At 38.0% G+C, this 27,084-nt stretch overlaps 1 protein-coding gene across 13 annotated transcripts in view; it reads right to left on the bottom strand.

The window, feature by feature from the left end:
- PTPRT (protein tyrosine phosphatase receptor type T) overlaps positions 1-27,084 on the bottom strand; it is a 1,128,767-nt gene that overhangs the window by 201,131 nt on the left and 900,552 nt on the right. For all 13 annotated transcript variants that reach the window (XM_032295649.1, XM_032295654.1, XM_032295655.1 and 10 more), the window contains exon 13: positions 6,103-6,139. In XM_032295649.1, coding sequence (XP_032151540.1) covers positions 6,103-6,139 — 37 coding nt within the window. The remainder of the gene's footprint in view (positions 1-6,102; positions 6,140-27,084) is intronic.

The raw sequence follows: 27,084 nt of genomic DNA, 5'->3' as shown, positions 1-27,084 counted from the left end.
TGTAGAACTGTATGAGCAGTGATTACAGTCTGGGCTTTGGCTTTCTTCCTTAGAGAACTGAGAGAGAGGATCTGTGCTAAGTAGGTCCAGGTCTCTAAGTCTCACATTAGAGGCTCAGAAAGTTAGGAAGAAAGAAAGAATGATCTATTATGTTCTGGAATATTTGGCAGAAAGGACTACTGATCTCAAGCTTAAAAGTGAAGAGACAGACTCGTAGATGTTAACTGACTTGTCCAAGGTCTAACAGCTAAATTTTGGGGGGATGGGAGCAGGATTTGAACCCAGGTGTTTCTAGCCTCCAATTATTTGATGCAACCTCTCAAGGAAGCTTTATATAAGAGAGAATCTTCACATAGGCTCGTATCAACGGGAGTGGGCATTTCCTGTTGATAGCAGAGGATTCTCACACCACCCGTGGCTGCGATTCTGTGGATAAACAAGGCATGAACACATCACTCCTCCTCTGGGCCCCAGTCTTAGCATCTGTAAAATGAGAGCATCTCGCTGAAAAATGGCCATTTAGTGTCCCTGCTAGTCCCTGAAGGAGTGAGAATCCATTATGATGAGAGGAGAGAAAAATGCTGGATGAAATGCTTTACCTCAGGCTTAGCTCTTATGAAAAGAAGGTGTATTTACAAAAGACCAACATCCAAGCCTCTTGCCTGTCGCTGCTGGGACAATGGCTTTAGTCCATTGCTCCCTTCAAACAGAGCAAAACTACTGGTGACACTGGCCCTTCATCCCATGCTTCATTATTCTGGAGTTCAGCTTTCAGCACCCACTCCAAGGGGGTTGTTTTAATGGGATCGTTAGAGAGTGTTTACTAGATTAAAACTGTAGCTGTCTTCTGCAAAGCAACTCTGCAAACGGCTTTATGGGTTTCTGGGTTTATTTTGTCTCAGTGACTCGGCTCAGTTTGCAAATCAAATCAAAGCTGATTTTTCTAACTGCCACTCGGGCGCACCCAGCGGGAGTCTGCAGAGCCAGCTGTGTTCCCTTGACGGCTGGCACTGGAGACAAACAGGAGTGCTGCTGCCCGCGGGCAGCCAGAGTGGTTCCGCCCAGTGCAAAGAAGCAGGCATGCACCTTCCTGACCCTAACCAAGGCAGGGGGAGCAGGTCAGAGGAAGCAAATTTCACTTTCTGGAAGGAAAAATGAGAGACAGAATCTATTTGGCCTCAAGGACTGATGTGCAGAAATAACAGGGAGCTAGTCTGGACTCATAACATATAAGCTTCCTCAAACTGAAGCATCCAAAGTGTGAAGCAAGTCTGTGGTGGGTAGAGAGATCCCTATCACAGCAGGAACAGAAGCAGAGACTGGCTGGCTTTCTTGTTAATGGGGATTGCAGATCCCACAGAGGACCCTTTACCTCTGTCACTTTTACTCCTACCTTTTAAGAGAATAGTCCTGACATGTAACTTGCATTTGAAAATAATGAAGCCGTGGAAGAATGATGGCCCGTTAGTTATCCATCCATCCATCCATCCATCCATCCATCCATCCATCCATCCATCCATCCTTTCATCTATCCATCCATTTGTTCAGCCAACACACATTTTATTGAGTACCAATATATGCTAAGATCTGGGAATAATACAACAGTGCTCAAAATAAGCACAGTCTTTGCACTTACGTCACTTAAAGTCTAGCAGAGAGATAGACATTAAACATGTAAGCAGACTATATATATATATATATATATATATATATATATATATATATATATGCAAGTTGTGATGAGTGCTATGAAGGAAAAGTACAGGGTTTAGTGAAAGTGGAAAATTGGAGATATACATTAAAATAAAGATCAGGATGGGCTTCTAAGGACAAAAGGTTTAAGATGCCATCTTTAAAATACTTATCTGTTAAGATATTTATCTGTTAAGACATTTATGTATTAAGGAGACACATAGTAGCCAAAGCATTTCAGAAAGAGGGCAAGATGAGCAAAGGCCCCAAGCTTGGAAGGAGTTTGATGTGCCTGAAGAACCGAAAGAAGACCAATGTGTCAGACAGTAATAAAAGTATGGAAGCTCCGAGGGGGCTAGAGGGTAGGAGGGGGCTCAGACCATGCAAGCAAGCATGGTGGGATAGAGCTTGTGGGTAAGAGAAAGCAGCAAAATGAACAGATGACTGCAGAAAGGGAAGCAGGGGAAGCATTAGAAAGACAGGACATCGATGGGGAAAAGTACTTGGATGGAACTGGGTATCAGTTTCTCAAAGGGGGACTGACCTGTTCTAGAATTGAACAACTAGGCCAGAAACAGTTTTCCCTTGTCCTGCTCTGTCTCAGCCAGAGGGCATGAATTGAGATACTTGGGTACCTCCTTTAGCAGCTGCAGTCTAGGGTATCTTTTACCAGATGGGATAATGCACCTCCCATGGGATGGGTTGTTTTCTCTCCTGGTTTAGCATTAACACCTCTGAAGTCTAAGTCCCTACCCCAAGCTTCCACATGCTACATTTTCTCAAGGATCATCTTGAGCACTTCTGGCTGAAATATTAACCTGCTGGCTATGTTGAGCCCATCCCTCATCTTCCAAAGGTAGGATAAACACTGTTGATGGTTCTAAATGCTTCCCCTGCTCACTTGCCCTTTCTAACATTTCCTGGTTTAATCATAAGAACAAAACCTGATTTTTAAATTGCTATTTTTTGCTCTGTGGCTTTCTGTTGTCTTCCTTTCAGAGTCTTGAATAATAGCTTTAAATCCAAACCATCATTTAATGCCTGTTTACTCATTGGCTGCAGTTTTCTCTCTATGGCTCTGATCAGATCTGTTCCCAGGTCTACAGCGTATCAAGCAAAGTGCTCAAAATATCCTTTTAGTTCTTATATTCAAGGCAATCCCCTTGCTTTTTGCTATCCTCATCAAATGTCCTTATTGGATCACGTGGTAGTATCCTCATAAGGAGGGGCATTTTGAACACATTCGTACACACAAGGAGAATGTCATGTGATGGTAAGGCAGTGATCAGGGTGGGGCTTCCACAAGCCAAGAAATGACCAAGACTGCCAGCAAACCACCAGTAGCTAAGAGACACACATAGAACAGACTCTTCCTCACAGCACTCAGAAGGAACAAGTCAGCAGACACCTTGATTTCAGACTTCAGACTTCCAGAACTGTGAGACAATACATTTGTGTTATTTAAGCCAACCCATTTGTAGGACTTCCGTTACAGCAGCTACAGGAAATTAATACAGGTCCATTACTTTGCAACCCTCCAAGCTGGGCAGTACCAAATTAGATCCTGAGTTACTAGAAGCAATGTTACAAAAAGAAAAGAGTTGGAGACACATGCTGGAGCCAGGTATGTATCTAATAGTTTCGTGTAAGGGGCACTAGGCTTGGGGTCAAGTTAAAATGATCCTGAATGAGTCCTTAGGGCTGTTCCAACTGGCAACCATCTGGTTCTGTGGGATTCTTGTAGCTGATCACAGACACTGGCTGGACTCTCCAGGGTCAGGGATATGACAGCAGCAAGTTGTTTTATCACCAGAGTACTGGTCTCGAGCCTGACATGTGAGCTTCGGGGTCAGGATGCCTTCCATCAGACCCATGAAGCAGGTGCCATGATGACAGAGAAGGGAAAAGTCCTGGGAGAGACTGATGACCCACCTCTGGGACTTTGAATGCTTCCAAAATCTGTGAGACTCTCAGTATCTTCCTCTGTTAAAGAGAATACTGTTTTTAGCAAGCCTGACTATGGGAGTTTGCTCCTGTTGGTCAGGAAGGGATAGGATAAACAGAATACTGATTCCTGGCTTTAGGTTCTTGATACAAACTCTTCACAGGCAATGGATGGATTTATAATAGTTAGTGTTTGCTTTTAATAAACCCTAGATACTCTAAGCATAATACCCGGCACCAACTAGACACTCATCAAACACAGATCTGCTTCCCTTTGTCCTATGCTCTCCAAGCATCCTTCTCATCTGATGTGGTGAGAAGGGGCAGCTAAACAGTGTCTGACTGGCATTCTGCACTATTTAGTCCTCTGCCCCATTCTCAAGTGCTACTGGAGTCCCATTTCTTTGAGTTCAAGTGTTGGGTCTCACTGAATTGGAAAACCAGGATGTGGATGCTCAGATTCCCCAATACCCTGATCTATCAGAGCCCTGCCTGGGCTTGGATAGCCAGGCATTCGCACTCATTCATGCATTCCTATCCTTTCACACACCCTCACTTTACGTACATACACGCTCCACTCATTTAAGGAAAGATGGTAACCTAAAGCTCAGACAAGAGGGGAAGCCCTTATGCTAAGGAGAGGTAGAGAACTCTTCTGTCTGGTTCTTTAAATGTCACTGCAATTCTCTTGCACATCAGCAATGCAACTGTAGAGAAGCTCAGCATGGTGGGCTTCTATGCCTTTGAGGGCTGCAGTCCTGAAGTTTCCAGGAGAGTACAGTTTTAGACATTCTCCCATTGTCCCCATATGTTCCTATTGACCGTCAGGTCTCATGTTTCCAATTCTCAGTTCAGAAAATAGGACCCAGCAAGCTACCCTTTTATGGAGATTATACCCCAGAGGCTGTCCCTAGAATCCCACCTACCCCAGGGAGTGCAGATCCATTGCATCCACCTCTCCTGGACTAGAAGTCAAAAGCTGCTGGGGAGCCATAGAGCATGTTATAATGAAGGAGGTTTCTCTGTGAGTTTCCTTCTCTCTCCAGCTGCCTATTTAAGTGGGCTGCAGACATCCAGCTGTCCTGATTGCTGTCTGGAGCCCTAGTGCTACCCAATGGATGGTGTTCTTCCTTCTACATTATCTGTTTTCTTCAGTGGAAAAGTCTGCCAAGACCTGTGATTTGTGTCACTCTTGTTTGCAGGCCATCAATTCTCCTTGCCTCACAGAGAGTATTTTATCTCCTTCCATCCAGTAGCCTGAGTTCCTGAGAGGGAACAAGTTAGGGACATGCCACCCTCTGTGACTTATATGAAATCAGGGTGACTTATCACTGGGAGCCCTAGTGCTTTGGTTTTCTCCTTTCTCCTGCATCTTCTCTTTCGTGCCTACATATTGGGCTGATTTTCTTCAAAGTTATAAAAATCATGTGTGATAAGTCTTGTTGCACATTTTGTCAAATAGCTGTAGATTTTTTTCTCTCTTTTTCTCCCTACTCTGCCCACATGTATGTTTTTCTCTGTGTAGTTCTGTGCATTGTGCATGTGTGTACATATTTACACATATGTACACACACATACTTGGGTCATTGCTTTTGTCTGCACTTTACATCTATGATTATATGCTTATTTATATTTACAAATTTTATCTCCTTGGAAGCAGTCTATGAAACTACGTATGCATCAGTAAATTCAGGGAACAGAACAGAATTGCCCAATTTTGTTGTGTGTGTATGGGGAGGGTTTGCTGTTAAAAATATCAACTCTGTAACAAAAAAATAAATCTGATTTCTAATCATTCAACCCTGTAATAGGTTAAATGATAGCAAACCATTCATTGATTGTGTTTTGTAAAAAGAGTATTAAACAGAAACATGTACCAATTGAAAGAGCCAGACAATTCAATTATAATTAGGAAAACAAAAGTGATGAGCCTGAACAATGCTGCCTTAGTTTTGGGGATAAGTATTGAAAATGCCAACTACATGATAATGCAGCGTTTGTCTTCTCATTGTTAAAGGCACCAGTACTCATCACCTCATTTTTGAAAGCCATGTACCAATTGAATGAAATACAAAACTCAGAAGATGGGTCTAACAGACATGCTTAAAAAAATACCCACATAAAAACAAAGACCCAAATATAAGAAAAACATATCAAAAGAATATTTGAGTAAATTTATATCCATCACTCTACTGATCAATGTACCAGTCCTTCCTTTTATACATTCATCTACCCATCCACCCATCCTTTCAGTAAATATGTTTTAAACTTTTACGTCTTTTATGCACTGTGCTATTAATATATACCCTAGAATGTATAGTCTAGATGCAAATGACTCCAGTGAAAAGAACAATTCTTTCTTGTTTTGAGTTATTGTTCCCTAAACTTTCTCTGTGTGGCTAGAAAGAGAGAAATACTTAAATGGTTGAAGAACAGCCGAAGACAGACAAGCACATGCCAACATACCTTTTGTAGCCAGACGGACACAGTTGATTTTGGTCTCCTGTGAACAACAAAAATGAGGTGCCAATTAATTAGCTGTGAGTTACATAAAGTTGTTATATAAAGACAAGTATACATATTTGCATATATATGCATCCATATGTATTTTTAATTATAATTTTAAATTTACCCTTTCCATTTTTTTTGCCATTGGATCACCTTTTAATTCCATCTTTTAATTTTTTTCTCTGGCTAGGTACATATGTTATTCAGTTCACTTCCTGGCTTCTACCATATCATAAACTTCTTCCCCTGAAAGAACCACTTTATAAACATATCAGATAATTCCTAGCACTCATCGTCTCTCACAATAACACTCAGTAGGTACTTGTGGTATGCAGTGGGCTTTGTTCAGTTACATGAGTGAGCAGATGGAACAAGGGCATCCTTGGGAAACTCTGTTACTAGCAATAATGTATCTACATGCATAGGCTGAAGAGACACTTGGCAATAGTCCAGTCGATATGAAATGTAAAACTCAAACTGCAAAGTTCATGTTCAAAAGTTACTTTTCCCCTGAGCTCTTTTGTGAGCCTCAAGTCTTCATACATAATGCGTGTGGTAATAGAATCTTTGCTGGGTGAACTATCTAGTTGTTGTTAGCTGTTTCCAAAGAAAAAAGGATCATAAATATGTGATGTTGCTGGGCATGCAGTGGAGTTAATGAAGGGTGTGCATATGAAGAGAATTATCTCTGCTCACTTTACTGGGATTCATCTCCCAGGAGGTCCTGGAGCCAGCTGAAAATTCCAGTTGACTAAACTGTACCCCCAACAATAGTCTGAATTCAGTGTAGCAATGAAAGTAAAATGCAAAGAATGCAAGTATGTGAGTTGCTGAACCAAAAATCTCTCAATAATCCAATGCTTGTCTTTCTGTTGCTCATTCACAAAGAACCACTACATCTTGAAGGCACTGGTGGCAATCAGGATAATAAAGGTTAGGAGGCCATAATAAAACCTATAGACTTCAGTGCCTAAAAAAAGCAAAGGTTTATTTTCCATTCAAAATACATGTCCAATGTAGGTGTGTGGCTGGGTCTAAGGGGTGGGAGTGGAGGTGGTTGGGAGACACTCTGACCATTGTAACCCCTTAGAGATCATAGCTGGTATGTCCATTTTAACCCAAGGGGAGACAGTGCTAAAGAGTACATTAAATGCGCTAAAACAGAAGTGACATTTTCACTTTTATGCATGTTTTATTGGCTAGAACCAGTCACATGGCCATGCCTAATTTGAGAAGGGGAAATGGAATCCTCCAGTGTATCCAGAAATAGAGAAGACATGATAATGTCTATAGCAGATTCTATTCCATCTAGAAACACCTCTGAATGCTGGAAATAATCAATTCTATTAAGTCCAAGTATGACTCCCCATAATTAATCTCATAGTTATGCCCAATAGTCTTGCTTCTGTTCCTCAGAATGCACAGCAAGTCTGCTTTTGCTTGTGCAAAAAGGTCTAGATACTGAAAGATGGTTCTTGGGCTCATAAACATTCCTCTTCATCAATTCCTCATATGATAAAAGTTCAAGTCTTGCAAGCTATCCTAGCTACTCATTCTAGGAACTCCATTTTGTCCTCTTAATGTGCAGTGACTAGAACACAAAACAGCAGTCTACATGTGCTCTTATTGATATATGATTACTAGACTATCACTATTATCCTTACTTATATTGGGTTTCTATTAACATTGCCAACATCTTAGTGTTTATCCATCTCCCCTAACCAAAAATAAAAATCTAGGTTATAAACCTGCTTCTACATGTATAGGTGTGGCTATATTTTTGGAACCCAAGTACAGAGTCATATTTACCACTATGATTTCCATCTTCTTCAACTGATCTAAGTACTACAGCCCATCATCATTTTCTCCACAAGCTGAAAAATTTTATAAATCAATTTTTTCTTTAATTTCATCCCCATCATTAATATAAGTAACAATCTGGATAATGCCAATAGTAGAACCTTACGGCTTGCACTAGATTCCATCTTCCAGGTTGACTTTTGTCTGTTAATCCAAATCTGAACTAATTACTAATATCCTAAATTGCTTATGCATTGAGCTTGAGAATAGCATCAAATTCCTTTTAGACAGTGATACTCTGTCTATTGCATTTCTCCAATCAGTGCAAAGACTGTCTTAAAGGAAGAAGGTTGAGTTGACATGACTTGTTCTTTGGAATAACTGTTTTCTTCCTTGTAAATGCTGAAAGTGTCTCTCTTTAAAACAAACAATTATTTCATTTTATAAAGTAATAATTCAGAAATGCTAAAAAACATGACAAGTCATGGTTCAAATATATGAATCACTTATACAAAATCTTCATATAAAATTTGAAGCAGATTATATTTCAATAGCAAGTTTTTTTAAAGGAACATACCCAAAAGATGAAAAGAAAGAAAAATGGGGCCGGGTGCAGTGGCTCATGCCTGTAATCCCAGCACTTTGGGAGGCCGAGGCGGGTGGATCATGAGGTCAAGAGATCGAGACCATCCTGGTCAACATGGTGAAACCCCGTCTCTACTAAAAATACAAAAAATTAGCTGGGCATGGTGGCACGTGCCTGTAATCCTAGCTACTGAGGAGGCTGAGGCAGGAGAACTGCCTGAACCCAGGAGGCGGAGGTTGCGGTGAGCCAAGATAGCGCCATTGCACTCCAGCCTGGGTAACAAGAGCGAAACTCCGTCTCAAAAAAAAAAGACAAAAAAAAAAAAAGAAAAGAAAAATGGTTGAGAAAAAAAATAATAGTAAAGGATACTGCTCTAAACGTGATGTACTAAAAGCTTAAGTAACAAGTTAAATCTTCCATATGACAATTAAAGGGACCAAACTCATTTCTGTTTTCATGTTTCGATAAAGCGTTTCAGTTTCTGCTGGCTTCCATTCCAAAACCACCATACCCTATGCTTTGATTTAAGGAGCTTGAGATGGTTAAATAAAGTGTGAAACCCAGAGCACTGAAGAAGACATGCAAGTGATTGTGCAGTGTCACAATGACTGTCATTGAAACTGTGTGGACTGGGAGAGGTGCCAACACACAATAAATGATTAGAATGATCTCCAACTTCATGGTAATAAAGAAAAAAAAGATTTTGAAATTAATATATTAGGAAACTTGCCAATTCTGTGCATGATTGTTGAATACAGCAGAGGACAAAGGTTTGATGAGGCTAATACTGCTGAGAGTAGTTTATAAATATGTATCTTCACTTTAAAGAGATTCAGTCTTATCTGTCTAGACATCTAAGAATCTTTTCTCAGGGAATAACCTCCAATATAGAAGAAGCTTTACATTCAAAGACGTTGGTTTCAGTGTTCTTTATAAAATTGAAAATCATGAGCAATGTATCTGTCTAACAACACAGGCATGGAAAAAAAAAAAAAAAAAGCTATGGTCTCTCTTATTCAACACAGTACTGGAAGTCCTAGCCAGAGCAATTAGGCAAGAGAAAAAAAATAAAGGGCACCCAAATGGAAAGGCAGAAAGTCAGATTGTCCTGTTTACACATGACATGACTTTATATACAGAAAACCCCAAAAACTTTACCAAAAAAGCCCTCCTATAACTGCTAAGCAAATTCAGTAAATTTGCAGAATACAAAATCAAACATATAAAAATCAGTAATGTTTCTATACATAAACAATAAACTACCTAAAAAAGAAACAGATAAGACCATCTCATTTACAGTAGCCACCAAAAATAATAAAATACCTAGGAATCAATTTAATCAGTTTAACAATTTAATCAAAGACCTCTATAAGAAAAAAACAAAAATACCAATGAAAGAAATTGGAAAGCATGCAAGTAGAAAGATATCCCAGGCTCATGGATTGGAATAATTAATACTGGTAAAATAATCATGCTATCCAAAGCAGTCTATAGATTCAATGCAATTTCTATCAAAATACCAGTGGAATTCATTATAGAAATAGAAGTCCTAAAATTTGTATAAAAACTCAAAAGACCCCAAATAGCCAAAACAGTCCTGAGCAAAAAGAACAATGCTAGAGGCTTTATACCAACAGACTTTAAAATATACTATAACACTGTGGTAACAAAAACAGCATAGTACTGCCATAAAAGCAGACATATAAATCAATGAAATAATATTTTTTAAAACCCCCAAATTAATGCACATACCTACAGTCAACTGATTTTTGAGAAAGTCACCAGGAATACTCACTGGGGAAAGGACAATGACTTCAATCAGTGGTGCTGGGAAAATGGAATATCCATATTTTGAAGAATGAAACTAGACCCCCATCTCTCACCCTACACAAAAATCAACTCAAAATGAATCAGAGACCTAATTGTAAGACTTGAAACTATAAAACTACTAGAAGAAAACATTGGGGAAACGGTCTGAAACCAAACATATGACACTGATCTAGGAAAAGATTTTATGAATAAAACCTCGAAAGCACAGGCAACAAAAGAAAAAAAATAAACAAGTGGGATTATATAAAACTAAAAATTTATGTCAAAAAGGGAAACAATAAACAGAATACAAAGGCAACCTATAGAATGGAAGGAAAATATTTACAAATTGTTCATCCCACAAGGAATTAATATTCAGAATATATAAGGAACTCAAACAATTCAACAGCTAATAAAAATCCAACTTAAAAATGGGCAAATGATCTGAAAAGACATCTCTTAAAAGGAGATATACAAATGGCCAAAAAATGTATTTTAAAATGCTCACTAGCACTAATCATCAGGGGCATGCCAATTAAAACTACAGTGAGGTATCATCTCACCCTTGTTAGGACAGCTATCATAAAAAAAATAATAGTAACAAATGCTGGTGAGGATGTTGAGACAACGGAACTCTTATACATTGTTGTTGAGAATGTAAAGTAGTTCAGCCACTATGGAGAACAGTATAGAGGTTCCTCAAAAAAAAATCTGCAAATAGAACTAATATGATCCAGCAATCTGACTTCTGGGCATTTATCCAAAAGAAGAGAAATCAGTGTATTGAAGAGACATCTGCACCATGTTTATCGCAGCACTATTCATAATAGCCGTGACAGAGAATCAAACTAGGTATCCAAAACCAGATGAATAAAGAAAACGTGGTATATATGTAACATGGAGTAATATTCAGCCATAAAAAGAATAAAAGCCAGTCATTTGTGGCAACATAAATGGAACTGGAGGACATAACATTAAGGAAAACAAGCCGTGAACAGAACGTTAAATACTTCATGCTCTCACTCATATGTGACAACTAAAATAAGTTGACCTCATAGAAGTGAAAGGCAAGACAGCAGATACCAGAGGTTAGAAAAGGAACAGAGAGATAGGAAAAGATTTGTTAAATGAAACAAGATTATAGCTAGATAGAAGGAATAAGTTCTAGTGTTCCATAGCCTGTAGGATGACTATAATTAACAAAAATATATCATTTCAAATAGCTAGACAGAGGATACTGAATGTTCTCAACACAAAGAAATGGCAAATATTCAAGATGATGATTATGCTAATTACCTTGATCTGATCTCTATTCATTATATGTTTCAAAACATCACTATGTACTCCATAAATATTTAGAATTAGTATGCGTTAAACACATAAAAGGAAAAAGTCACAAAAAGAAACCTGTGGGCTGGGTATGGTGGCTCATGCCTGTAATCCTAGCACTTTGGGAGGCTGAGGTGGGTGGATCACAAGGTCAAGAGGTCGAGACGATCCTGGCCAACATGGTGAAACCTCATCTCTACTAAAAATACAAAAATCAGCTAGGTGTAGTGGCATGCGCCTATAATCCCAGCTACTCTGGAGGCTGAGGCAGGAGAATCACTTGAACCCAGAGGTGGAGGTTGCAGTGAGCCAAGATCATGCCACTGCACTCTAGTCTAGGTGAGAGAAAGAAAGAAAGAAGAAAGAAAGAAAGAGAGAGAGAGAGAAAGAGAGAGAGAAAGAAAGAAGGAAAGAGAGAAAGAAAGAGAAAGAAAGAAAGAAAAGAAAAAGAAAGAGAGAGAAAGAGAAAGAAAAGAAAGCAAGCTGTGGTCTATCTACATAGTAGAATCTTAGGGAACTGTTAACAAAAATGATTGTGAGGGCCATATAATAACATGAAATGGTACACATAAGAGAATATTAAATAAATAAAGCAAAGTCCATTTTCTGTTACAACTAACATGCAAATTTAAGCATTAAAAATTACATCCTGAAGGAAATAGGTTAAATCTTAATAAATTGTTGCACAATTAATTTAAATTATAAGGCATATGCAGATGAGTATACTAAACTTAAATACAGTCTGACAAATTTTTCACCAAGTAAACCCACACCTATGACCAGCACCCAAATCAAAACACTCAATATTGCCAGTACCTCAGAAGTTTCCCTTATGCTTCTTCTGGTTACTTCCTCCCTGGAAAAGTGAACAATAATCTACTTTCTGTGGGAATGTTCTTTTAATATGTGGTCACATTAAAGGGAATTCTGCAGTGGTTTGTTCTTTTTTGTTTTTTAAGATTCAGAGGTTTCGTGTGCAGGTTTGTTACCTGAATATATTACGGAACGCTGAGGTTTGGGCTTCTTTGAACCCATTGCCCAAAGAGTGAATAAATGAACATAGTACCCAATAGGTAGTTGTTCAACCATTGCCTCTCTCCCTCCTTCCCTACTTTTGTAGTCTCCAATGTCTACTGTTACCATCTTTAAGTCTGTGTGTACCCAATGTTTAGCTCTACTTACCAGAGAGTACATGTGGCATTTGATTTTTTCTTTCTGCACTCATTTGCCTAGGCTGCATAGTATTCCATGGTGTGTATGAACCATGTTTTCTTTATCCAGTGAAACATAGATGGGCACCTAGGTTGATTCCATGCCTTTGCTATTGTGAACAGTGCTGTGATAAATATACTAGTGTGTGTCTCCTTTTGGTAGAATGGTTACTTTTCTTTTCTCATTACTGGTATATACCCAGTAATGAGATTTCTGGGTCAAATGGTGATACTGCTTTTAGTCCTTTAAGAAGTCTCCAAACTGCTTTCCACAGGGACAGAAGTAAAGCCACACACAAACAATCAACTGATCTTCAACAAAGATGAAAAAAAGAAACAATAAAGGACACCCTCTTCAAAAAAGGATGTTGGGAAAAGCAGATAGCCATATGCAGAAGAATGAAACTGGATCACTACCTCACACCATATAAAAATTAATTCAAAATGGATTAAAGACTTAAATGTAAGACCTCAAACTATAAAAATCCTAGAAGAAAACCTACGAAATACTCTTCTGGGCAAGGACCTAGGCAAATAATTTATGACTGAGACCTCAAAAGCAAATGCAACACGAACAAAAATTAGCTATTGGAACCTAATCAAACTCAAGACCTTCTGCTCAACAAAACAAAAACAAAACTATCAACAGAGTAAACAACTTACAGAATAGGAGAAAATATTTGCAAACTATGCATCTGACAGAGAACTAATATCCAGAATCTTTAAGAATCTTGAACAAATCAGCAAGAAAAAAACAACCCCATTAAAGAGTAGGCAAAGGACATAAACAGACATTTCTCAGAAGACGTATAAGTGGCCAACAAACATATGAAAGAATGCTCAACATTGTTAATCTCCAGAGAAATGCAAATCAAAACAACAAGATACCATCTCATACCAGTCAGAATGGCTATTACTAAAAAGTCAAAAAAATAACAGATGTTGGCAAGGTTGCAGAGAAAAGGGAATGAACTGTTGATGAGATTGTTAATTAGTGCAGAGGTTTATTCTCTCTTCTCTTGTACATTGTGTCATTTGTGAGAAGTTTTTAACTTTCCTTAGAATAATCTTCCCTTCCATAGTTTTGTGCAGGAAAATGAGCCATTTCCTAAAATCACCCCTTCAGCCCCCCACGTTTTAAAGTCTGTTTTCTATGATCTAGGCTGTATATACGATTATGCTTCTGTCTTCCTGACTGACAAACATGATGCCGACATATTTGTTTTCTCCTAAGTTCCTGACAACTTTAATTCCATAACCAATTTGTCTCTGTTGGTCAGAATTAGGTACAGAATAAGAATGCCCTGAGTCACTCTCTTGACCTTCTGAGTGACTGGATTGTCAGCAAGCAAATCAGGTCTATTCTGGACACTCTGATGTCTATCACAGGAGAGGTCTGGCCAGTGTGCCTATGTCCAAAGTTCCCAGTCATTTCAACAAAAGGAAACGAGCACTTTCTTTGTTCTCAGATTATATAAGACTCTGGGGAATGGAAAAAAATGGCGTATTTTCTATTTGCTCTCTACTATACCCTAATTCAAGTTTATAATATATTCTGGGACAGTGCAACCTAATTTCATTTCCTTATCATTTTAACCTCACTCACATTCCACTTCCCACTCCAGACTAAAATCTGCACACAGGCATAAATCCCCCTGGGGTAGAACGTCATGTCCTTATTATTGCACTCTGTTGAGAAATGCTTCTACCTGAGGCTCTGCCAGTATAGCAATATAGGGCTATACTGGCTATAATCTCTCTACATACTGATTCCATTGCCTCAAACTCGCCAAGTCTCTAAACTCCCTTCAGTCATACTAGACTAAGTCCACTACAACTTTTATGTGGTCAGCTCTCATAGTCACTGCTGCAACTCCATCTCCCTTAATATCTCTCATCAACATTAGCTGCCACTGACCATTCCCTCCCTGACTTGTTTAACCATCTTGGCTTTAAGCCATTCTACATTCCAGACTTTTCTTCTACTTCACTACCTGTTCCTTATCCACTTTTTTACCTGTGCATCTATCCTTTACTTGACTTCAATATACTGGAGTGACCTGGAGCTTGGTTTTATATCCTTTTTCATCATTTATATCCTATTTCACTAGGAGATTATAATAAATTGTGAGGATTTGAATATTATGTTCGCATGACTCCCAAAGTTCTTTTTCTAGCATAGATATTCTTGAGATCCAGGCTCATCTATCCATCTGTCTACCTGAAATATTCACAATGAAATATACAATCCTCTAAAAGAATTCTGTTTTCCCTTTTATTTTCACTCTAAGCCTTATCCACGACTAGTTTTCCCTATTTAAATAAATGTCACCATCATTGACTTAGTTGATTAAGCAAACAACCTAGGAGTCATTATTGATTTTTCTAAATCTATCACTTCCCAAAATCAACCAACCATTAATTCATGTTGGATCTGGGTAGTTGAAGAAATTGGTAACAACACCAAATTTTCCCACGTATGGTTAAAAAACACCATAGGAAAACAAGAAAAAACAAAATTATACAAAATCCACAACTTCAGCATAATTAATATATAGAGAGGTCTTCAAATGTTATAGGCCCTGTTTTGTAGAAAAGTAAGAACCAACAAGGGTGGATCCAAGATGGCCGAATAGGAACTGCTCTGGAGTACATTTCCCAGCGAGAACACAGAGGGTGAGTGATCACCACATTTCCAAACGAGTTTTTACTGCCCACAGACCAGGAGATTCCCGGGCAGAAAGGTGCTACGAGTTTCCAGCATGGCTGTTTCAGCCAGTGCAGTGAGTCTTTGCACAAAAACTCACACAAATCAGGGCGGCCATTTCAACTGGCACTTGGAATGCCTGGGAGACAGAGCTGCCCATTCAACTGAAAAAAAGTGAGCTGAAACAGGGAGCCAGGTAATCTGGCTCAGCAGGTCCCATCCCCACAAAGACCAGCAATCTGAAACACTCTGGACTGAGAGTTTCACAGCAAGTGCAGCTGGATGCCTGATGGTCCAGCTCTGTGGGTGGAAGGGTGTCTGCCATTACCGAAGCAGTCTACCACTACAGAGGCAGTCCATCATCACAGAGGTAGTCTGCCATTACTGAGGCAGACTGCCATTACTGAGGCAGTTCTAACTATACCTCTATAAACAAAACCACAAGGAAGCTCACACAGCAGCTGGGCAGAGCCCACGGCCGCTCAGCAACACCTCTGCTGGCAGACTGTGACTAGGCTACCATCTTGCTGGGCAAGGCATCTCTAAAAAAAGGCAGCAGCACATCAGGAACATATAAATAAAGCCCCACCTTCCCAGGACAGAGTACCTGGGAAAAAAACATGGTTGTGAGCTCTGCTGCAGCAGACTGAAACGTACCTACCTGCCCAGCAGCTCTGAACGGAACAAAGGAGCTCACGGCTCAGCACTTTAGGTCCTATAAGGGACAGACTGTCTCCTTAAGCAGCTCCCCAACACCAATATAACCAAGGAGACACTCATAAAGGAGAGTTCAGGCTGACATCTGGCGGGTATCCTTCTGGGACAAAGACAACAGAAGAAGAAACTGGCAGCAACCCTTACTGTTCTGCAGCTACCACAGGTTATCCCCAGGCAAGCAAGGTCTGGAGTGGACCTCCAGTAGGCCTATAGCAGAGGGGCCTGACTATTAGAAGGAAAACTAAAAAACAGAAATAACTTCATCATCAACAAAAAGGACATCCACTCACTCAAGACTCCATCCAAAAGTCACCAACTACAAAGACCACAGGTAGATAAATCCACAAAGATGGGAAGAAACCAGTACAAAAAGGATGAAAACACCCAAAACCAGAATGCCTCTCCTCTTCCAAGGGATCACAACTCTTCACCAGCAAGGGAACAAAGCTGGATGGAGAATGAGTCTGATGAATTGACAGAAACAGGCTTCAGAAAGTGGGTAATAACAAACTCCTCTAGGCTAAATAAACATGTCCTAACACAATGCAAAGAAGCTAAGAACGTTGAAAAAAAGTTTGACAAAATGCTAATGAGAATAAACACCTTAGAGAAAACATAAATGAATTGATGGAGTTGAAAAACACAACATGAAAACTTTGAGAAGCATACACAAGTTTCAATAGCCAAATCAACCAAGCAGAAGAAAGGATATTAGAGACGGAAGAGCAACTCAATGAAATAAAACAAGAAGGCAAGAGTAGAGAAAAAAGAGTAAAAAGAAATGAACAAAGCCTCCAAGGAATATGTGATTATGTGAAAAGACCTAATCTACATTTGACAAGTGTACCTGAAAGTGACAGAGAGAATGAATCCAAGCTGGAAGACACTCTTCAGGATATTATCCAGGAGAACTTCCTCAACCTAGCAAGGTAAGCCAATATTCAACTCCAGGAACTACAGAGAACACCACAAAGATATTCCTCAAGAAGAGCAACCCCAAGGCACATAATCCTGAGATTCACCAGGGTTTAAATGAAGGAAAAAATGCTAAGGGCAGCCAGAGAGAATGGTCAGGTTACCCTCAAAGGAAAGCCCAACAGACTCACAGTGGACCTCCCAGCAGAAGAGAGTGGGGGCCAATATTTAACATCCTTAATGAAAAGGACTTTCAACCTAGAATTTCATATCCAGCCAAAATAAGCTTCATAAGCAAAGGAGAAATAAAATCCTTTATGAACAAGCAGTTGCCCAGAGATTTCATCATCCTGCCTTATAAGATCTCCTGAAGAAAGCACTAAACATAGAAAGGAACAACCAGTACCAGCCACTCCAAAAACATACCAAATGATAAAGAGCATTGACACAATGAAGAAACTGCATCAACTAATAGGCAAAACAACCAGTTAGCATCAAAATGGTAGATTCGAATTCACACATAACAATATTAACCTTAAAGGTAAATGGGCTAAATGCTCCAATCAGAAGACACAGACTGGCAAATTGGATAAAAAGTCAAAACCCATAGTGGGTTGTATCCAGGAAACCCATCTCACATGCAAGGACACACATAGGCTCAAAATAAAGGGACGGAGGAAGATCTGCCAAGCAAACGGAGAGCAAAAACATGCAAGAGTTGCAATCTTAGTCTCTGATAAAATAGATTTTAAACCAACAAAGATCAAAAGGGACAAAGAAGGGCATTACATAATGGTAAAAGGATCAATGCAACAAAAAGAGCTAATGATCCTAAATATATACACACCCAATACAGGAGCACCAGATACATAAAACAAGTTCTTAACCACCTACATAGAGACTTAGACTCCCACACAATAATAGTGGAGACTTCAACACTCCACTGTCAATATTAGACAGATCAATGAGACAGAAAATTAACAAGGATATCCAGGACTTGAACTCAGATCTGGACCAAGCAAACCTAATAGACATTTGTAGAACTCTCCACCCCCAATCCACAGAATATACATTCTTCTCAGCACCATATCACACCTACTCTAAAATTGCCCACATCATTGGAAATAAGTCACTCCTCAGCAAATGCAAAAGAACAGAAATCGTAACAGTCTCTCAGACCACAGTGCAAACAAATTAGAACCCAGCATTCAGAAACTAACTCAGAATCGTACAACTTTATGGAAACTGAACAACTGGCTATTGAATGTTGACTGGATAAACAATGAAATGAAGGCAGAAATAAAGATGTTCTTCAAAAACAATGAGAAGGAAGACACAACATATCAGAATCTCTGGGACACATTTAAAGCAATGTCTAGAGGAAAATTTATAGCAATAGATGCCCACATGAGAAGCAAGGAAAGATGTAAAATCAACACCATATTGTCAGAATTGAAAGAGCTAGAGGAGCAACATCAAAAAAACTCAAAAGGTAGCAGAAGACAAGAAATAACTAAGATCAGAGCAGAACTGAAGGAGACAGAGACATAAAAAATCCTTCAAAAATTAGTATATCCAGGACCTGGTTTTTTTAAAAGATCAAAAAAAATAGACAGACCGCTAGCCAGATTAATAAAAAAGAAAAGAGAGAATAATCAAATAGATGCAATAAAAAATGATACAGGGCATATCACCACAGATTCCACAGGAATACAAACTACAATGAGAGACTACTATAAACAACTTTATGCACATAAACCAGTAAACCTGAAAGAAATGGGTAAATTCCTGGACACTTACACCCTCCCAAGCCTAAACCAAGAAGTTGAAACCCTGAATAGACCAATAACAAGGGCTGAAGTTGAGGCAGCAATCAATAGCCTATCAACCAAAAAAAGCCCAGGTTCAGATGGGTTCACAGCTGAATTCTACAAGACATACAAAGAGGGGCTGGTACCACTCCTTCTGAAACAATTCCAAATAATATAAAAAGAGGGAATCATTCCCAAATCATTTTATGAGGCCAACATCATTCTGATGCCAAAACCCAGCATAGACTCAACAAGAAAAGAAAACTTCAGGCCAATCTCCATGATGAACATAGATGCAAAAATCTTCAATAAAATACTGGCATATCAAATGCAACAGCACATCAAAAAGCTTATCCATCACAATCAAGTAGGCTTCATCCCAGGGACATAAGGCTGGTTCAACATAAGCAAATCTATAAACATAATTCACCACATAAACAGAACCAAAGACAAAACCCACATGATTATCTCAATACATGTAGAGAAGGACTTTGACAAAATTCAACAGTCCTTTATGCTAAAAACTTTCAATAAACAAGGTATTGATGGAACGTATCTCAAAATAATAAAAGCTATTTACGACAAACCCACAGCCAATATCATACTGAATGGGCAAAAACTGGAAGCATTTCCTTTGAAATCTGGCACTAGACAAGGATGCCATCTCTCACCACTCCTATTCAACATAGTACTGGAAGTTCTAGCCAGAGCATTCAGGCAAGAAAAAGAAATAAAGGGTTTTCACTTAGGAAATGAGCAAGTCAAATTGTCTCTATTTGCAGACAACATGATTGTATATTTAGAAGACCCCATCATCTCAGCCCAGAATCTCCTTAAACTGAAAGCCACTTCAACAAAGTCTCAGGATACAAAATCAATGTGCAGAAATCAGAAGCATTCCTATACACCAATAAGTGACTTAAAGAGGGCCAAATCATGAGCGAACTCTCATTCACAATTGCTACAAAGAGAATAAAATACCTAGGAATACTACTAACAAGGGATGTAAAGGACTTCTTTAAGGAGAACTACAAACCATTGCCCAAGGAAATAAGAGAGGACACAAACAGATGGAAAAACATTCCATGCTCATGGTTAGGAAGAATCAAAGTCATGAAAATGGCCATGCTGCCCAAAGTAATTTATAGATTCAATGCTATCCCTAACAAGCTACCAATGACCTTCGTCACAGAACTGGAAAAAGCCTCCTTAAAGTTCATATGGAACCAAAAGAGAGCCTGCATAGCTAAGGCAATTCTAAGTAAAAAGAACAAAGCTGGAAGCATCACGCTACCTGACTTCAAACTATACTACAAGACTACAGTAATCAAAACAGCATAGTACTGGTACCAAAACAGAGATATAGACCAATGGAACAGAACAGAGGCCTCAGACGGAACACCACACATCTGCAACCATCTGATATTTGATAAACCCGACAAAAGCAAGCAATGGGGAAATAATTCCCTATTTATAAATTGTATTGAGAAAACTGGCTAGCCATGTGCAGAAACCCTTCCTGACACCTTACACTAAAATTAACTCCAGAAGGATGAAAGACTTCCTAACACCATAAAAACCCTTGAAGAAAACCTAGACAAATTCAGGACACAGGCATAGGCAAGGACTTCATGACTAAAGCACCAAAAGCACTGGCAACAGAAGCCAAAATAGACAAATGGGATCTAATTAAACTCCAGAGCTTCTGCACAGCAAAAGAAACAATCATTAGAGTGAACTGGCAACCAACAGAATGGGAAAAAAATTTTGCAATCTACCCATCTGACACAAGGTTAATATCCAGAATCCACAAATAACTAAAACAGATTTATAAGAAAAAAACAAACAAACCCATTCAAAAGTGGGCAAAGAATATGAACATATGCTTTTCAAAGGAAGACATATATGAGGTCCACAAACATATGAAAAAATGCTTATCATCACTGGTCATTAGAGAAATGCAAATCAAAACCACATTGAGATACCATCTCACACCAGTTAGAATGGCAATCATTAAAAAAATATGGAGACAACAGATGCTGGAGAGGATGTGGAGAAATAGGAACACTTTTAAAATGTTGGAGGGAGTGTGAATTAGTTCAACCATTGTGGAAGACACTGTGGCGATTCCTCAAGGACCTAGAAATAGAAATTCCATTTGACCCAGCAATCCCATTATTGGGTATATATCCAAAGGATTATAAATCATTCTATTATAAAGACACATGCACATGTATGTTCATTGAGGCACTGTTTACAATAGCAAAGACCTGGAACTAAGCCAAATGTCCATTGATGATAGCTGGACAGGAAAAATGTGGCACATATACACCATGGAATACTATGCAGCCATAAAAAAGGCGAATTAGTGTCCTTTGTGGGGACATGGATGAACCTGGAAACCATCATTCTCAGCAAACTGACACAAGAACAGAAAACCAAATACCACATGTTCTCACTCATAGGTGGGTGTTGAACAATGAGAACACATGGGCAGAGGGAGGGGAGCATCACACACTGGGGTCTGTTTGGGGTGACTATGGGAGGGACAGTGAGGGGTAGGGAGTTGGGGAGGAATAACACAAGGAGAAATGCCAGGTATACGTGACGGGAGGATGGAGGTAGCAAACCACATTGCCATGTATGTACCTAGGCAACAATCCTGCATGTTCTGCACATGAATCCCAGAACCTAAAGTGCAATAAAATATATTTAAAAGAAAGAAAAAAAAAGGAAAATAAGAACCAAATATAAATGAAATATCTCTAAAGCATTCAACACAATCATCCTTGTCATCCTATGTAGAGAACAAGAGCTAAATAAAAACAATTTGGGAGAAGAGGTAAGCTAGCAGTGAATACATGGCTGATCTAAAATACTTTCCAGAATGACAAAGACCATACTACACATGAAAGTGCTAAAACAATTCCGGGTAGATCAAAACTAAGAGTACAGGAAAAAGACTTGAAAGAACATGTGACTCAAGGTGGTAGTGTTCAACAGGTACAATTTATGGGTGAAAAGGAGACAAAAAGAAGGGAGTATTCTTGGAAGACTGGTGAGTGAAGGAAAAGGAAGCACAGTGAGAATTTTTAGAATCACAAAAGTAAAAAGCGAATAAAAACAAAAAGCTAGAATGTACACCCATTCCCCATGACATACACACACACACACAATCATCTACTGAAAAAACCTGTACTTTACTATCTGGTCAGAATAAAGTGTTTCTGAACTGAGAATCTTATAAGCCACTTTAAATCTATAAAATTAAAAAAAAATTGAAAGAACATAATAAAGCTACTAGATGAAGAAAACAGAAAATGAAAGTCAAAACACCACAAATGATGAAAATCTACTCCTAACAAGAAAACAATCATGAAATAAGAAAATAGAAGTAATACAACACTACAAATGGAATTAAATACCCTCAAACAACTTTGACTTAGAGAAGCACAAGTGAAAAGTCAAAATGTACAAAAAAATCAGAAGAAAATAAAAAGAGTTTATTTAACTCAGAAGAGAAATTTTTTAAAAAATCATCTCAGAAAGGAATAAATTGTCAAGATGACAAAAAAAGCAATTTAATATGGGGTGCTAAATAAAAACAGAAACACAGTAAAGAACAGAAATGAGATATAGAAAAAATTAACAAGGGTTGGTGAAAAAGTGGTTTAAAAATAAGGCAAAGAAAATACAACATACATATACCGAAATTTCTGAGAAGAGAGACAAAATAATCAGATCGGTTAATATTTTATAACAATAATCCAAGAAAAATTATTAGAAGTAAAAGAAGTCCCATGCCTCTATAGTGAAAGGGTGCACAGTGCTCTTGGGAAAATAGATCTGAAAAGATCAACTCCAAAACACAGTCTAGTAAACTATTAAACTTAGAAAAAAATTCTCAAAGCCAAAGACATTGAATAATGCACAGATGCAAGAGAATTAGACTATCATGATACTTCTCAAAAACAGCATGCAAAACAAGGAAACAATGAGGCAGCATTTTTCAAAAGCTCACAAAATATTAATATGAATCAATGATTTTATAACTAGCCATGCATATTTCATACAGCAAAGCTATGGAAAAATAGCTTTCAACATTCAAAAAGCCAGGGGATGCTGTACTCTTGAGTCTTTCTGGAAGGATCTACAGAGTATAAGTTCACTCAAAAAAACATGACTTAGGAAACTTTAGCAAAGACTGATGGTGAAAGTTTAATATGTTTAACCATAAGTCTAAAACTGAAATAATGTAGGGATGTGGATGAAAGTAAGATATATAAATGTTATATTTTCTGACACTGCAGATAATGCAAATATTATTTAAATATAACTAAAATAACTAAATTATTAGAAAATTTAGTTATTAGTAATAATAACTAAAAATTGAGAGAGAGAGAGAGAGAGAGAGAGAGAGAGACAAAGAGAGAGAAGAAACAGGGAAAGAGAAGGGTAATATCAGGTCATTTATTGTCGTACAGGCAGTGCTATGGTCTGTCTTTGTGTCTCCACCCAAAACTTATCCTGAATTGCAATCTAAATTGTTATCCTATGTGTTAGGGGAAGGACCTTGTGGAAGATGATTGGGTCATAGGGGTGGTTCCCCCATGCTGTCCTTGTCATAGTGAGTGAGTTCTCATGATATCTGATGGCTTTATAAGGGGCTCTTTTTCCTTCGTTCTCTACTTCTCTCTTATGCCACCTTGTGAAGAAGGACATGCTTGCTTCCCCTTCTGCCATGACTGTAAGTTTCCTGAGGCCTCCCAAGCCACATGGAGCTGTGAGTCAAAAAAATCTCTTTTCTTTATAAATTACCCAGTCTCGGGTAGTATTTTTTTTTCTTTTTCTTTTCTTTTTTTCCCATTTATTTATTTTATTGCATTTTAGGTTTTGGGGTACATGTGAAGAACATGCAAAATTGTTGCATAGGAACACATGTGGCAGTGTGATTTGCTGCCTTCCTCCCCATCACCTACATCTGGCATTTCTCCCCTTGCTATCTCTCCCCAGCTTCCCACCCCCCACCGTCCCTCCCCTATTTCCCCCCAACTGACCCCAGTGTGTAGTGCTCCCCTCCCTGTGTCCATGTGTTCTCATTGTTCAACACCCGCCTATGAGTGAGAACATGCGGTGTTTGATCTTCTGCTCTTCTGTCAGTTTGCTGAGAATGATGGTTTCCAGGCTCATCCATGTCCCTACAAAGGACCCAAACTCATCGTTTTTGATGGCTGCATAATATTCCATGGTGTATATGTGCCACATTTTCCCTATCCAGTCTATCGTCGATGGGCATTTGGGTTGGTTCCAGGTCTTTGCTATTGTAAACAGTGCTGCAATGAACATTCGTGTACACGTGTCCTTATAGTAGAACGATTTGTAATCCTTTGGATATATACCCAGTAATGGGATTGCTGGGTCAAATGGAATTTCTATTTCTATGTCCTTGAGGAATCGCCACACTGTCTTCCACAATGGTTGAACTAATTTACACTCCCACAAACAGTGCAAAAGTGTTCCTATTTCTCCATATCCTCTCCAGCATCTGTTGTCTCCAGATTTTTTAATGATCGCCATTCTAACCGGCGTGAGATGGTATCTCAATGTAGTTTTGATTTGCATTTCTCTGATGACCAGTGATGATGAGCATTTTTTCATATGTTTGTTGGTCTCATGTATGTCTTCTTTTGTAAAGTGTCTGTTCATATCCTTTGCCCACTTTTGAATGGGCTTGTTAGTTTTTTTCTTGTAAATCTGCTTTAGTTCTTTGTAAATTTTGGATATCAGCCCTTTGTCAGATGGGTAAACTGCAAAAATTTTTTCCCAATCTGTTGGTTGCCGATTCACTCTAATGATTGTTTCTTTTGCTGTGCAGAAGCTGTGGAGTTTGATTAGGTCCCATTTGTCTATTTTGGCTTTTGTTGTCAATGCTTTTGGTGTTTTGGTCATGAAGTCCTTGCCTACACCTACGTCCTGAATGGTTTTAGTTTGAGAATGAAGTAATAGAGGCAATATATGAAAGCTAATGGATACCAGGAAAAAAACCAGAAAGCAAAAGATTAAACAAAAAGATGGCATTAAGAGTGCTAAATAATAGAAAAGAACAAAGTTAACTATTAGAACAAAAATACAAACTTCCCTAAATACAAAATGAAATTTTAAGTTAAAAGAGTAAAGAAGCGCAGCAGAAAATATTATAAAATTAATAAATTATGAGATACAAATATATGGCAGAGTTGAGACCAAATATATCAGTCATATCACCAAATATGAATGGTTTAACTCACATACTTAAAAAGGTACTGCTTTGGCTTATAAAACAAGACCCAATTACCTTCTGTGTATAAAGGTCACATCTAAAACATTGTTATTGTAAACAGTGCTACAACAAACATGCTCAATAATAACTTAATTATACATTTAAAAATAACAGAGTGTAACTGTATTGCTGGTAACTCAAAGGATAAATGCTTGAGGGGATGGACACCCCATTCTCAATAATGTACTTATTTCATATCACATGCCTGTATCAAAACATCTCATGTACCCCATAAACAAATATATAAATATATCCACCTACTATGTACCCACAAAAAAATTCAACAATTTTAAAAAGCAATTAGGTGAATAAAATAATTTCTTCTGAAAAGTAAAAAGGAATGAAAGAAGCTGAGAACAGTAAATGAAAAAATAACAAAGCTATAGTAATGATCCCAATATCAAACAAGAATTCACCTAAAAAAGTTAAAATCCACATTTAACAAAGAATATAATAGGTATAAACATCTATTCTCCCAAAACATAATGTAAATAGAAAGCCAACAGTAGTCATATATAAAACTAATACTCAGAGGACATAAGGGTAGCAAAACCCTATTACAATGACAACAAAGATGAAGTACTTGCTAATAGCAAGAATGCGCAAAACCTGTATAAAGAAAACTTTACAGCACCACTGAAAGATAAAAAGTAGAATCAAACAAATGGAAAAACATTCCTTATTTCAGGTAAGATAATTCAACATCTTAAAGATGTCAGTTCACCCTAATTAATGTATAAATTTAATACAATTCCAGAATTACTAATAGACTTTTTATGAATCTGGACAAGTGGACACTAAAATTTATAAGGAAAGACAAACATGCAAGAAGAGGTAGAAACTCCTTGAAAAAGGAAATCCCAATGGGGAACTTTCCCTCTCAGATATTAAAGTTTAGATCCCATAATTATAACACTGTAGGGCTGCTACATAAATAGCCACATAGGCTGGTGGATAGAATATGAAATCCAGAAAAACACCCAAGAACATATGAAAATTTAAAGTATGAGAAAAGCAACATCTCAAATTATAGGGACAAAAATGGACTTTTAAACACATGTTGCTAAGACAACTAGATAGACATTTGGGAAAACAGATAAAAATTAGATCCATAATTTACATTATACACAAAAACAAACACCAAACATCAGAAAACTATATGTGGAAACACTAAAATACACAAGTCTTAGAAGCAAACGTCAGTAAATGCCTTTACAGCCTGGGTGTAAGAAAAAACTTTTTAACTACTACTTAAAGTTTACATGCAATAAAAGAAAAAAAAAATGATGCATGTGACATTTTATTTGCCGTGGCAAAAATATAAGCAAAGTCAACAGATAAATCACAAACTGGAAAAAATTGCAATGTATATCACAGACAAAGTATTGATATCTCTGATCTATAAATAACTCTTAAAAATTGATAGAAAAAAACAGTAAAAAACTGAAAATTGAGCAAAAGACATAAACAGGTAACAAAAATTATATAAAAATATCTATTAAATATAGGAGAATATTGTAATTTCACTTATAAGAAAAAAGAAATTAAAGCTATATTGAGATATAATTTCTTACCTGTAAGTGTGATAAAATTTAAAATTGGACCACACAAACTGTTCACAAGGCTGTGAGGAAACATACATCTCTGGGACAAATACAAATTGGTTTCACCCGTAAGGAAGGAAATTTAGCAACATCTAGCAAAACTATGTATTAGTCCACGCTTTGATCCCACAA

This window comes from Sapajus apella, unplaced genomic scaffold (genome assembly GCF_009761245.1).
Source record: "Sapajus apella isolate SASKATOON/1434 unplaced genomic scaffold, GSC_monkey_1.0 scaffold33, whole genome shotgun sequence".
Classification (NCBI taxonomy): Eukaryota; Metazoa; Chordata; class Mammalia; order Primates; family Cebidae; genus Sapajus; species Sapajus apella.
Note: the sequence above shows the minus strand (reverse complement) of the source record. Positions and strands in the feature narration are given on the sequence as shown.